General features: G+C 35.5%; 1 protein-coding gene across 3 annotated transcripts in view; it reads right to left on the bottom strand.

Moving 5' to 3' along the window:
* The window catches only part of LOC134254618 (la-related protein 1B-like), a 59,476-nt gene extending 53,297 nt beyond the window's left edge, over positions 1–6,179 (bottom strand). For 2 of the 3 annotated variants that reach the window (XR_009989341.1, XM_062737148.1), the window contains exons 1-2: positions 5,197–6,179; positions 4,890–4,913 (exon numbers count right to left, since the gene is read on the bottom strand). Coding sequence is in view for 2 of the 3 variants with exons in the window: in XM_062737148.1 (XP_062593132.1) it covers positions 4,890–4,913; positions 5,197–5,572 (400 nt within the window). In the remaining variant the exon portion in view is untranslated. The remainder of the gene's footprint in view (positions 1–4,889; positions 4,914–5,196) is intronic. The other variant, XM_062737149.1, reaches the window with a different exon arrangement.
* Between the last annotated feature and the right edge of the window lie 7,400 nt (positions 6,180–13,579).

Genomic DNA, 13,579 nt, shown 5'->3' with positions numbered 1-13,579 from the left:
CATTCTGTTCACTGAAAACAACATCTTAATTTGAACAAGTCATTACAAGAGTCAAATTCAAACAAACAGTTTTCAAACTCGATGAAAGCATCATAAAGCATAAAACTTGTGAAATCAGATGAAATGTTTAGAATTACAGAATTACCTAGAGTGTCCAACAAGACACTTCAATAGGAATCCTATCATGATCAAAACACCATGCCAAGAAGACATTTCATATCTTAGTAAGAGACTACGGAGAAAAATCAATGCCCTAAGAAATCTCCTATCAACTTAAACATTGCACACATAGGCATGAACATGCTAAACACAGTAAAAAGGCTTTCCTTTTCAGTGCAATTTTCACTTTCAATTCAAAGTTACCAGGTCATTTGAGGTGATCCTGAATCTAATCTTCCAGTTTTAACATAAAATGGAAGCTTACAAGGGAAGTAAACAGCTAATAACTATATAAACTACTCCCGTACAGAAAATAAAGCCCAATGGCAAGGATTTCAAGGTTGAAGTTTAAACAATCAATGAGAATTATCTGTTCTTCGCAAATTTGAATGGGAGTGACCTCCCTTATGAAAAATGTCAAGTTGTGAAAAGTACAAGGTTCAATCGGAGCCTTTTTTGGCCCTTTGAAAAATCTTAATACCTCAGTATTGGAAGACAATGCAATTAATATCACATTGGCATTTGATAACTGCATATGATATCTACCAAAAACTTAAACAACATCATTTTTCTTGCTGGCCAATACATTGAAATATCACAATATGCGTCATAAACTCATTAACCATTATACTGAAAATTCCTTCAAAAATGGCCAAAAACTGTAAGTTTTTTAAAATATTTTGTACAAAGTACAAGTCCTAAACTAAAATGTGCAACTCTTTCTAAAAATCATCTCTACAGATAGGACTACAGATTTCAGGTTCCCATGAAACTAACCGATATAAGGTAATACACAAGTTACAGATCCCCATCAGGCTTAAAAAAAAAATAAGTTTGTTTCCTGTAACATTCCCAAAAAATCAAGGGTCGGTAGGTTGGAAATTCTTTTTTTTTTTTTTGTTTTGCTTATGAATGGTCAAACATCCCCGGACCGAAAATACCAGGTGTTATATTTACAGTGGACACCCAATATGGCATCCAAAATGGCTGCCAAGCAACAGAAAACAAACTTCAGAAAGTTGTAGGGGGAAACTGTTGTTACAATAATGATTACTCTTTATATTTAAGGTAAATGTACACTAAGTTGACATATTTTATGTCTCAAATTAAGCTACAAGCTATTTTCTTTGAATTTGAAAAATGGAATCAGCTGATTGATCAAACGAAGTTTTGCCATTTGTCAGAAAAAAAAATCCACCCGGGGATAATTTGAATGGGTCGGTCGGGTTACAGGAAACAAACATATTTTTTTTAGGCCTCATACATACCACCTGAAGTGACATGCAAGTTTGTTTTCCATTTTATTTTAAATTAGTAAATAGTTGATTGATTGATTGTATATAGTTTAACGTCCCTCTCAAGAATTTTTCACTCATATGGAGACGCCACCATTTGCCCATGGAAAGCTAGAAATTTTGTCCTATACTCAGCACTCAGGGCCATTGAGCAGAGAGGGGTCATTTTTGTGCCAGCACCTACTGCGACACAGGACCTTGGTTTACACAGTCTCATCCAAAGGACCAGTCTCCACACCCAACAGTGGGATTGGAGCCCGCAACGTAAATATCAACTCCTTACTTTGCGACTCTAGAGCAGACGCTCTAACCACTGCACCATGCGGGCAACTTTAAATTAGTTGAAGATGCCCTTAATGTAAAACTAAAAGTCCTTCAATTCTATCTACTGAAGTACTCATAGGGGTCAGAAAAATCGGCAAGGCATAATATTCTTAAGTATGCTCGAGAAAAAAAAATTGAAGCACTGCAGAAGACTATATTAAATATATTGTTATAAATGTTAAAATCTAAAACTCAATCCCCAATGCACAGGAAGTTCTAAGAATAAGAATAATTATATCCTAGGTCTCTATAAGTGAGGCTGGTCCTTGTTACACCATGCAAATGTGAAAAAGAAACACTTCGAATTCAGCTCATTTTCTTCTAGACTAGTTGAAAACATATGCAATAGTTACCATACTAGATATGCTGAAGAAACTTTCATTTACCTCAAATTTAATATTGATAAAAATTAATTTGAACAGCAGTAAAATATTAAATTTTCCTTTTCATGAATTAAAATCCAGTGAATATTAGAATCATTACAAATTTTAAGGAAATCAAGTTGATTTATTGCCTATAAACGCCATATCTCATTGCTAAAGTTGCCAACACTACAATTCCCAAGGTTATAAAAATCAAGAAAATCATGAGATGCATTGAATTTTAATGGTGCATGTACTAATGATGAAGATTAATCTTTGCAAACGTAAGTTATGTTTGATTCACACTCCATACTCAACTCTATCAGGTTAAACACGTTAACAAATTTTTCCTAATAGGGGTATGATTGTATAAATGCTTTTCATTGATGAAGTTTAAAAATCTGAATCTTGTCATATGTTCAAAATTAAAAGTCAGTCAAGGTTACTATCTGATAATACGATTATCTAGGCATACTTACTACATACTATGGTACTATCAATCTGACATCTGATCAATACTAATTATTCTGCGTTTTCATTCATTTTAAGCCGTCTTTCTCATTCATTTGGGAAGAATTTAACATCAATTTTTTTTAATTGGTAAAATATTTTACCAATTAAAAAAAATTGATGTTAAATTCTTCCCAAATGATTGTTGATCCAAAAGTTCGTGGAATTTCTTCATATTTTATTCATTTATATGTGAAATTGGTTGAAAATTACAAATGAGAATATAGACACTTGTTGAATATTTTAAATAAAAAAACATTTTAAATATTTATGATAGTAACTCTATGGCAGTTGCCATAGAAACGGTTGTTTGGAAATGCGGGGGAGACATTCACGCGTTTATTATCATTTTTAATTCTTGATACGTGAAATGAGAATAAAACGGCCCTATGTGGTATATAAAACGAAAATTATGTCATTATTACGATTGGGTGATCCTTCATAAACCTTTGTGTGAGAGTTGTACTGATTTTACTGGATATTTAGTGTATTAGTTGATGATTTATTGTTCATCTTTAAGTTGTTAAACAACGTGAAATTTCGGTCAAGTTATAAATTTTGTGAAAATCCCGCGATCAATTCTTTCTTAAACGCGTATAGTATTGACATAGGTTGGGGGAACATGCATTTAGTTACTGGTTGTCTAGTGGCATAAGAAATTTAAAAAAGTAGAATTTCCATGGACGTTGACTATAGGTGTGGCGGTCTTTTGGAGGCTCTGTTTATCCCCCCAGACAAATTAAAAGCGTTAATGGAGTTGTCAGCTAACGTACTGTTCTTGACATTGCTACTGAAATTGAAGCCTCATATTGAAAGATGAGGAGTATTTTGAAAATATGTATGTAAAATGAAGATAAGTTGGTGCGAGAGCATATCCAGGCTTTTCTTGAGAAAAAAAATGAGGGAAAAGGCAGCAATTTGTAGAATTACGTATTCGAATCGGACATTAGGCTGAGATGCTTCTTTTACGTGACGTGACATATCTAACTTGACGTTACGTCGAAGTCTCCCCCGGGTTTCACAACTATCCATTTTCAGAAAGCTCGTATGACCTTATTGGTAATTGGAATGTAGTGAAATTTTCTAATATTGTTGCATTATGACTCTATATTATATATATGCATGTTGTTTGCTTTCATCAAATCACAATAAAATTTTAGAAAGAAATTCCACGAACTTTTGGATCAACCCTCGTATAGTTCATTTTCATTAAGCTGTGGTTTTGGATCAACAAATGACATCCCCTCCCAAAATTGTGATTTGAACAAACTCAAATATACAACTTGCACTTGACTCCAAGAAAATGAAGTTTTCAAGCATTAACGTTTCATCTTTTCTGATCCCAGTGGTTCCCGAGAAGATGGCTTTTGAAAAATGTCATGAAATTTTCACTAATTCTTTATCATCTCCCCTTTGAAGAGAGCATTGTCCATCATTTGTTGAACAAACTTATGTGATTACAGTGTTTTCCCTAAGAACCGGCTACCGGCCAAATTGACCGCTTTAACTGACAAAAATGCCGCTTTGAAATAAAAATTTGTTGTTAGGTCCACAGAGAATTTGTTCATGAACCTCAGCCCCTAGCCTGTTTCAACTTATCTCTAACCCTTTACTTTGAAATAAAGGGAAAACACTGTGATTATCTCTTTCAACCACGGATGATTTATGGAAGGTTTAGTTAAATTTAATAGCCATGTGATTCTTGAGAAAAAGTTGAAAATCTTATGAGTTTACAGATGTCAGATGCAAAATTGCATGCCCATGATGCCCTGGCAACTTGCTATAAGCATGTTTTACTATATATTGATATGTTATGCTTGATCAACAGAGCTACAATGTGGGGCATCTATTTTGACATATCCAACAACAGAAGTGCAATACTTTCTTGAAGAAAATGAAAGTAGGTGCAAAAGGCTGGTTTGGGACATAGCTTTTTCACAGGAAGAATCTAGTTACTATGAAATCACATTTTTTTGTGGGGGATTTTCGCTGTTTTCGTGGTATAAAGAGACCCACGAATTCATGTCCACCATGAAATGTAAAATATGTTACATACATAACTACTCAACAATTCTTCATCCACGAACTTCAAATCCCCACGAACCAAGGGTTTTTACTCCAACCCTGAAAATTTGACCCCACAAAAATATGTGATTTTACAGTAGTCTTATCCTCCTTCTTGTCCTTACTGTAAAAAAGTTAAAGGAATAAAGGATGCATATTCTTTTCAAATTCATACCAGAATTGTCCAGAAACAAAGGGTCTTCAACAATAGTTATTGTATGTACTCTTATAATAATGTAGACAAGTATAGCAATAAAAAAGTATTAAATAAATGTAGACATTCACCACCAACAATCAATATCATTATATGCAAATACTTTGGTCTTATTGTGAGCAGCCAAGTGTGTGCCATTAAGCATTACCTTCTAAACTTATTGATTAAACAATAATCTATTTTCCATTTTTAACGTTTTCATGTTTTTTATCAAATCTAAACCATTCTACATGGCAGCTTAAAAGCTTTAACTGTTACAATACTGTACCTGGTTCGACAACTGCTGGTTTAGCAGGAGCAGCTTTTGGAGAAACGGGAACAGCTGGGCTTTTCTTTCCCTTATTCCAAGGGTTGGTTTTGGGTAAGGGTGCCTCCACATATGTTTTATTGTCAAATTTCTTCACTGTGGGCTCTTTAGTTTCCTTTTCCCCTTTTTCAGCTTTAGCATCTTCCTCCTCTTTGGGGGTAGGCGCTGGAGGAGTTTCTTTTCCCTTTTCGGCGGGTTCTGGGGGGACAACCTCCTTTTTCTTCCAGGGGTTGGGTCGCTCCAGCTCTGGGTTACTACTCTGCCGGGTGACATTACTCTTTTCTGAGTGGAAACTCTCATTAGAGCTGGAGGCACTACTTACAGTTACAGCCGCCATGTTTTATAATGCACACCGATGTTTAACCAGATGGACGAGTATAGAAACAATAATTTCTTACTTTGACAATCAAAACGCCAATCAACAACTAAAATAATTATTACTTGTTGGCATTTTCTTATTTTTACAGCCTTAAATGGCCAGCAACACTGCGTTACTGTAGGTCCGAAATAGTAAACAAACCCGAGAATGTCACGTTAGTACAGAGCCTCGATTTGACATTCGCTAATGCAATCTTCCTTCGACCCAAAATGTGGTGTCACAGTTTGCTTCTTCTTTGCTGTGATGTTCAACTAAACTTTTATCAAACTCTTTCACTTGGTTAATAAATGATACTTGCTTTTCCTGAATGTTTCAAAATCACGTCTTTAATAATTTCCAAGTCAAAAACACTGAAGCCACGTTGTCTTCATATGGTGTTCTGCAACTTGCATATATTCTATTTTTCTAGCTGATATGAATTAACCTCCTATGAGTTGAAACACACCAGTCAAGATATCCTTTACCACAAGCAATAAAATAAGATACTGTCAATGAATAAACTTGTTGACATACATGGCAAGAGAAATCCAGCTTTTTCTACAAGCACATGTCGCCATTTACACAAGTGAAAGGGAAGCGCATGCGTCAATTCAGCGGAACTTCAAATTAAACGCAATAGAAAAGGGGGGGGGGGTAAAACTTAAGATCAGTAGAACGGTGGGAGAGGGGTTTGGGGTTTTCCTCGATTTGCTTTAATAAATTTTAAATAAGCTACTAGTTAGCTCCATCTTTTATAGTTGTAAGTGACAATTTTCTGGATTAAAAAAGTAAGCTATGGGAGAAAACTTTTTTTTAATTGGAGGGGGGGGTAACTTGAAAAGTTTTTAAAAGAAGAAGAATGTGAAGAAAAAATAAAGAAAGAAAAATTAATAAATGATTCAAAATATCATTTTCGCCATTCTTAAGAGATCACAACTTATATACCGTATTCAAGTAGAATTTTTAGCGAGATACATATTAAGCGATTTATTCTTGAAAATTGGTATTTTTAGCGAGAAGTAATTTTGGCGAGTTTTATAAGGCTTGATAAAAAATACACAATTAATTGATAGGAGATTCAATTTAAACGATCCCCTCTAATAATGCCAAAATTAAATCCTCGTTAAAATGCTGCTTACAGTCTTTATTCAGGCACGTAGCAACCGGGGGGGGGGGGGGGGGGCAGCCCCCCCCCCCCATACTTTTTTTGCCAACAATACGTTTACTATTGAAAATGTTCATTAAAAGGCTGGTTGCCCCCCCCCCCCCCAATTTATACAAAAGTAAAGTAATATGAAGGAAATATAGTATTGTAAAGTTTAAAAATGGGTATTGAAAGGAATTGGTTGTAAGAAAAGTTTGCCTCTATCCCCCCCCCCCCCCCCCCCCCCCCCCACGAAATAGGATTTTCGACTTTGGACAATTTTCCTTCTTTTCTTTTTTTTTTCTTTTTGCTTGTCAACTTTTTCAGGTAAGTAAAAAAAATTTCTCTGGCTGCCCCCCCCCCACACACTTTCAAAATCGATGCTACGTGCCTGTTATTTCATTGCAGGACTCTTTAAACTTTTTTTAATTTTCTCATGCAAGTCAATGAATAGATATAAAATTCCCTTGCCATTTACAAGATATATCATGCGTTGTCTTAAATCCTTTCATTATATCTGGTAAACATTATTCAGGTTACCAGTTTAAAATAAATCTATGAGAAATATTTTTGATTTCTGAACAAGTTGCTATGTGTTACTTATCCCTATATCGATAAACCTCTTTGGATATATTCATTATTCATTTTAAAACATTTAATTTTCTGATTAGTTTTGAATACTTTTAAATGAATGTCCTCTCCATGTTCTAAATTTGATTGCATGCCGAAAAATTAAAATGAACTGTGAGACTCTCCCAGCTAACATGGCTAATGTCCTCTGGTAAAACATTTTGAATGGCCTTGTTTAGCTTCTATATATTTATGAATTTACGTTAATTTTCATTTAAAGATCGAGAACAAAAATTGCTTGTTTTAAACGCCAAGAATTTATCATCCAAGAATCTCAACATTGTGAACTCCATTTTCCGTTGGAGAACCCATTAACATGCCTCTGTCTTTGACCCGATGGAGGCCTCAGTTCAGCGGTCGTAATTTGACCTATACTTCATCTAAGTCCTAGCTGCCCACCCCTCTCCGTCCCTCTTTCAGACACAGGATTCCTTTGTCAACATGTTGTCCTTTTTACCCCTGGCATCAAACGACAACGTGTTTATTAAGGACCCCTGACTTTGTGGGGATGACCCCCCCCCCCCTCACCTTACAGAACTGGATTTTCGAAATTTGGAAAGTTTTACTTTGGGGAAGGGGGGACTGTCAATTTTTTTTTGAAACCTGACGAAACATTTGTTATGTAAGAAAGACCAATGAGCTCATTTTCGTAGGTAAGAAAAATATTTTTTTTCGCGTTATAACGCGAAACTTTCGCGAATAAACGCGTAACTTTCGCGTTATAACGCGAAACTTTCGCGATATAACGCGTAACTTTCGCGTTATAACGCGAAACTTTTGCTGTTTAACCAGACATTTGCTTTTGTCTCAACGTTCTTTTGATTTTGTCATCAATTTTATTTATTACAATGATAATCAAGAGGCTTTTTTTGGTCTTGGACTATCACAAGTTAAATTTTAAGCTTTCTTGCTATTGAATCCATCTTAAGCCTCACAATTTGTCTTTCTCAACGCTGCTCAACCAATTCAAAGTTTATACAAGTTTTCCAAAACTTAAACTTCAAGATTATTAATTTCGGGGAAAATCACCCCTTACCGGTTTTTTTATGCACTCTCTAGAGAATTTGAAATAATTTTATTCTATAGAGATCTAGATCTCAGAAAATTGACAAAATAAGGTAAATTTGTCAATTGTGTCCCACCGCATTTGTGAAAATTGAACAGCAGATTTTCACTTGTCTCCGTTGAATTCACTGTGGAAATAAGATATTCTATTTTGAGGTTGCACCACGTTGTCATTCCATTGATTACGAAAACATTGACAATTCAAAGTGTACAAACCCTGTTGTATACCTTCATAGTTTTTTATTTATAGCTAGTCCACGAACTTCTCTATAACCCAATATAAAAATATTGGAGACAATGAAATTATGCATTGTTCATTCACATTTAAGTTATGTTTCTACAGTGTATAATTTTTTGCCCAAAATGATTGATTCCTTAATGTACTAGTGGTACAGTTGTAGTAAATGTTACTGAAAAAAAACGGCTAGAAAAAATGTCAAGTGGAGATTTTCCTTAAGAAATAAACAGTCTAATAACAATTGAAAAACATGTACAAGAAAGTAAAATCCATTTTATTAATTCAATAGTAAGGTTTTAAAATAAAATAAAATATTCTGATGAATAATCCTATTCTCGCATCATATTTTTTTTCGCGAAATAACGCGAAAGTTACGCGTTTATTTGCGAAAGTTTCGCGTTATAATGCGAAAGTTACGCGTTTATTCGCGAAAGTTACGCGTTATATCGCGAAAGTTACGCGTTATATCACGAAAGTTTCGCGTTATAAAGCGAAAGTTACGCGTTATATCGCGAAAGTTTCGCGTTATAACGCGAAAGTTTCGCGTTAATTCGCGAAAGTTACGCGTTAATTCGCGAAACTTTCGCGTTATAACGCGAAAATTACGCGTTATATGGCGAAAGTTTCGCATTATAACGCGAAAGTTTCGCGTTTATTCGCGAAAGTTACGCGTTTATTCGCGAAAGTTACGCGTTAATTCGCGAAAGTTTCGCGTTATAACGCGAAAGTTACGCGTTTATTCGTGAATGTTTCGCGTTATAACTCGAAAAAAAAAATATTTTTCTTACCTTCGAAAATGAGCTCATTGGGCTTTCGTAGCTATGTACCTGGAGGTATTGACTTGTTTTTGTTTCACTTTGCTGTAATTTAATTAAGCCTATGGCAGCCATGTTACAACGCACTTTGAAAAATTACGCACTTTGAAAAAAATTTCAAAGTGCGTTAAATTTGGGACATACCCAACGCACTTTGAAAAAAATTTTCAAAGTGCGTTAAGAGTTTACATCAATATATTTCACTATGGATACACTTAACGCACTTTGAAAAAAAATATGTAAAAACAAAAATTCTGATTTTAGATTTTAGTAATGGAAAGATTCTATTTCAGTGTTATAATTTATCTTTCAGTAAACTTATGAGTTGTTTTACTCCCGTCGAGAAGACGGGTAGAAGATCTCTCAGATTAACTCATTCTCTTTCAATACAAAGGCGTCGGTAACCAATAAAACGGGGGAGGGGAGTAATAAACCCACAAAAGGGTAAGCCGCGTTTTCCATGCCTATATGATACATATCTTTCCAAAAAAAGTGGAGAGGGGGGAGGGCTAAGCCCCCGTCCCCTTGCCCGGTTATGATGCCTATGCTATACCCAAACAATGGATATGCATTTACATTACCGGTATGACGTTGAAAACTATCAATAGTTGAATTAACTCAAAACAGTTGAAAACAAGAACTTTATAAGAACAGTAAAACATATAAGAGAGAAAGAATTTTCATAGTCTTGGAAAATCAAATTGCCCCTTTTTCTTAAGATGAATGCTGTTCCTTAAGTCGTTCACTTTTAGCCCCCTCCCCCTACATCTACTAATTAAAGACTATAAATTTAAAAAAGAAACGAAACAATGATATTAAACAATCATCTCTCTCTATTTCCCTTTTACAATATTTATCAAAACCTAAAATATTTAAAATGTCAATATCTCAGGTCCTGAAGTGACCTTATCACCAAAAAGTTATCTAACCAACCAGGGTCAATTATTTATTATACCGATTATTTCTAAATACATTGATCAAGCATTACATTTTTTTCAAAGTGCGTTAATATGGTCGATATTTACGCACTTTGAGAAGAAATTAATTTTTTTTTCAAAGTGCGTTAGCTTGGTCCCAAATTTAACGCACTTTGAAAAAATTTTCAAAGTGCGTAATTTTTCAAAGTGCGTTGTAACAGTGCGCTGATATCGACCATATTAACGCACTTTGAAAAAATGTGTATGGCTTGGTCACTATTCTTCAAAATCTTAGGTATGATAAATAATTGAACCTGTTGGATAACTTTTCGGTGATAATGTCACTTCAGGATGTGAAAGTGAGCGATTATGATTTTTCCATACTCTGAAAATTCTTTCTCTCTTAAATGTTTTACTGTACTTATTTTTTTTCCAGTTTGCATGCATTTAGTGTAAACTAAAATTTATTGAAAGTTTTCAACGTCACGCCAGTAATGCAAATACATATATTTGGGTGTAGCATGGGAACCGGGGATGGGGAGGGAGGGGGGGGGGGTAGTCACACAAATGTTTTGCAAAGATATGCATAATATAGGGTTCGAATCCCACTGTGGGACGTGGAGACCGGTCCTTCGGATGAAACTGTATAAACCTTGTCCCGTGTGGCAGTAGGTGATGACACGAAAAAGATCCCTCCCTGCTCAATGGCCCTCAGTGCCTATTATAGGACAAAATTTGCAGCTCCCCACCGGCAAGTGGTGGAGTCTCATGAGTGAAAAATTCTCGAGAGGGACGCTAAACAATATACAATCAATCATAATATAGGAATTAAAAATTGGGGCTTACCGGGGCGGGGGTGTTCCACTTTCAATTTGCTACGTAAGTAAAAAAGAGTTGGTCTGAGAGACCTTCTATATACTCATCTTCTCCCTGAGGGTTAATCAATACATGTAAATTAAAACTTTTTTCGAAAGATATAATCATTACAAATTGATTCTCTCAATTACTGAAATCTAAGTCTAGAATTTTTGTTTTATACATATTTTTTTTTCAAAGTGAGTTAAATGTCCACTTGGTTAAAATGTTGATGTACACTCTTAACGCACTTTGAAAAAAAATTTCAAAGTGCGTTGATTTTGTCCCAATTTTAACACACTTTGAAAAATTGTTTATAAATCCTGTATTTCAGTTCAAGAACGTTCAAGCTTGGTAGAGCGGGTGGTAGTTTGAAGATTACCGCCAGTGAACTGACAGTTTTCTTTTGATAATAATTCATCAGAAAGAAATTACAACAAGAGGCCCATGGGCCACTTCGCTCACCTGAGTAACTTGGGTGATGCAGATCTTCACCAGATTCCCCCTCTTGCTATAACTATCATGCCCAACAACCCCCTTCCCTTTTAAGATTATACAACTTTAGAATCTACACTACCCAAGGATGCTTCCACATGAGTTTCATCTTTCCTGGCCCAGTGGTTCTTGAGAAGAAGATTTTTAAAGATTTGTTCTATATATTTCTATGTAAAACTTGGATTCCCTATTGTGGCCCCGCCCTACCTCCGGGGGTCATGATTTTAACAATTTAATATCTACACTACCCAAGGATGCTCCCACATAAGTTTCAGCTTTCCTGGCCCAGTGGTTCTTGAGAAGAAGATTTTTAAAGATTTGTTCTATATATTTCTATGTAAAACTTGGATTCCCAGTGGCCCCGCCCTACCCCAGGGGTCATGATTTTAACAATTTAATATCTACACTACCCAAGGATGCTTCCACATAAGTTTCAGCTTTTCTGGCCCAGTGGTTCTTGAGAAGATTTTTAAAGATTTGTTCTATATATTTCTATGTAAAACTTGGATTCCCTATTGTGGCCCCGCCTTACCCCTGGGGGTCATGATTTTAACAATTTAATATCTACACTACCCAAGGATGCTCCCACATAAGTTTCAGCTTTCCTGGCCCAGTGGTTCTTGAGAAGAAGATTTTTAAAGATTTGTTCTATATATTTCTATGTAAAACTTGGATTCCCTATTGTGGCCCCGCCCTACCCCCGGGGGTCATGATTTTAACAATTTAATATCTACACTACCCAAGGATGCTTCCACATAAGTTTCAGCTTTCCTGGCCCAGTGGTTCTTGAGAAGAAGATTTTTTAGTGACCCCACCCTATTTTTGTCTTTTCTTGATTATCTCCCCTTGTAAGGGGACTTGGCCCTTCATTTTAACAATTTAAACTCCCCTTCACCCAAGGATGCTTTGTACCAAGTTTGGTTAAAATTGGCCCATTGGTTCTTGAGAAGAAGTCGAAAATGTGAAAAGTTTACAGACGGACAGACAGCTGGACAGACAGACGGATGGACGACGGACAAAATGTGATCAGAAAAGCTCACTTGAGCCTTTGGCTCAGGTGAGCTAAAAAAAGATGAAATTCAGACAGATTAAGCATGTCTTGCATTTTAAGTTAATTTATAGGTCCCTGATTATATCTTTCGTTCAAGTTTTTCTTGGTAAAGGGACTTTCCTTTGTAAGACAAGTTAATTGATGGTAGCCTATAGTGTTTCACTGTGTAGCAAAAAAAGTGTGTGTGTGGGGTGTTTCACTGTGTAGCAAAAAAAGTGTGTGTGTGGGGTTAAGGGAGGGGGAGCAAGGGGCGTGTGTGTATCAAAATCAAAATTCATGTTACAACTACAGAAGGGTAGTGGCTTTCCAGCATACCACATTAACCCCCGTGTATACAAGGCGGCTACATGAAAGTGTTTGACGCGCGACCAGGCAATCGTTTTCAAAAGACACAAACTCAGACTATCAGGTAGCACGGGTAGCTGGCCTGTCAATCAAATCAGAAGCTATTGTTTTTTGAATGATTGACAGGCGGTAAATTATTGTTCTTGAATCAGGTAGATTTTGGGGGCGTTAACGTAAAATTGGGTGTTTAAGTACTTTTAGTTTTTCAACAATATTGAGAAAAATACATTTCCACTTGACAAAGAAATTATTTGTTTTGAAAGAAAACAGAAAAACATCATTCTCTGATTATTATTTAATTTATCATAAAACAAATATTGTAACATATAACTCAAGAAAAACAGTCAACAACATGGACGGTATATTCAAAGACTGTCTGCTCCAGATACAATGCAAAATCAACCAAAATGGAGGTGTCCAAGAAGTTTAAC

The sequence above is a fragment of the Saccostrea cucullata genome, unplaced genomic scaffold (genome assembly GCF_032062105.1).
Source record: "Saccostrea cucullata isolate Sc308-1 unplaced genomic scaffold, CSIRO_AGI_Scuc_v1 ctg354, whole genome shotgun sequence".
Lineage (NCBI taxonomy): Eukaryota > Metazoa > Mollusca > Bivalvia > Ostreida > Ostreidae > Saccostrea > Saccostrea cuccullata.
Note: the sequence above shows the minus strand (reverse complement) of the source record. Positions and strands in the feature narration are given on the sequence as shown.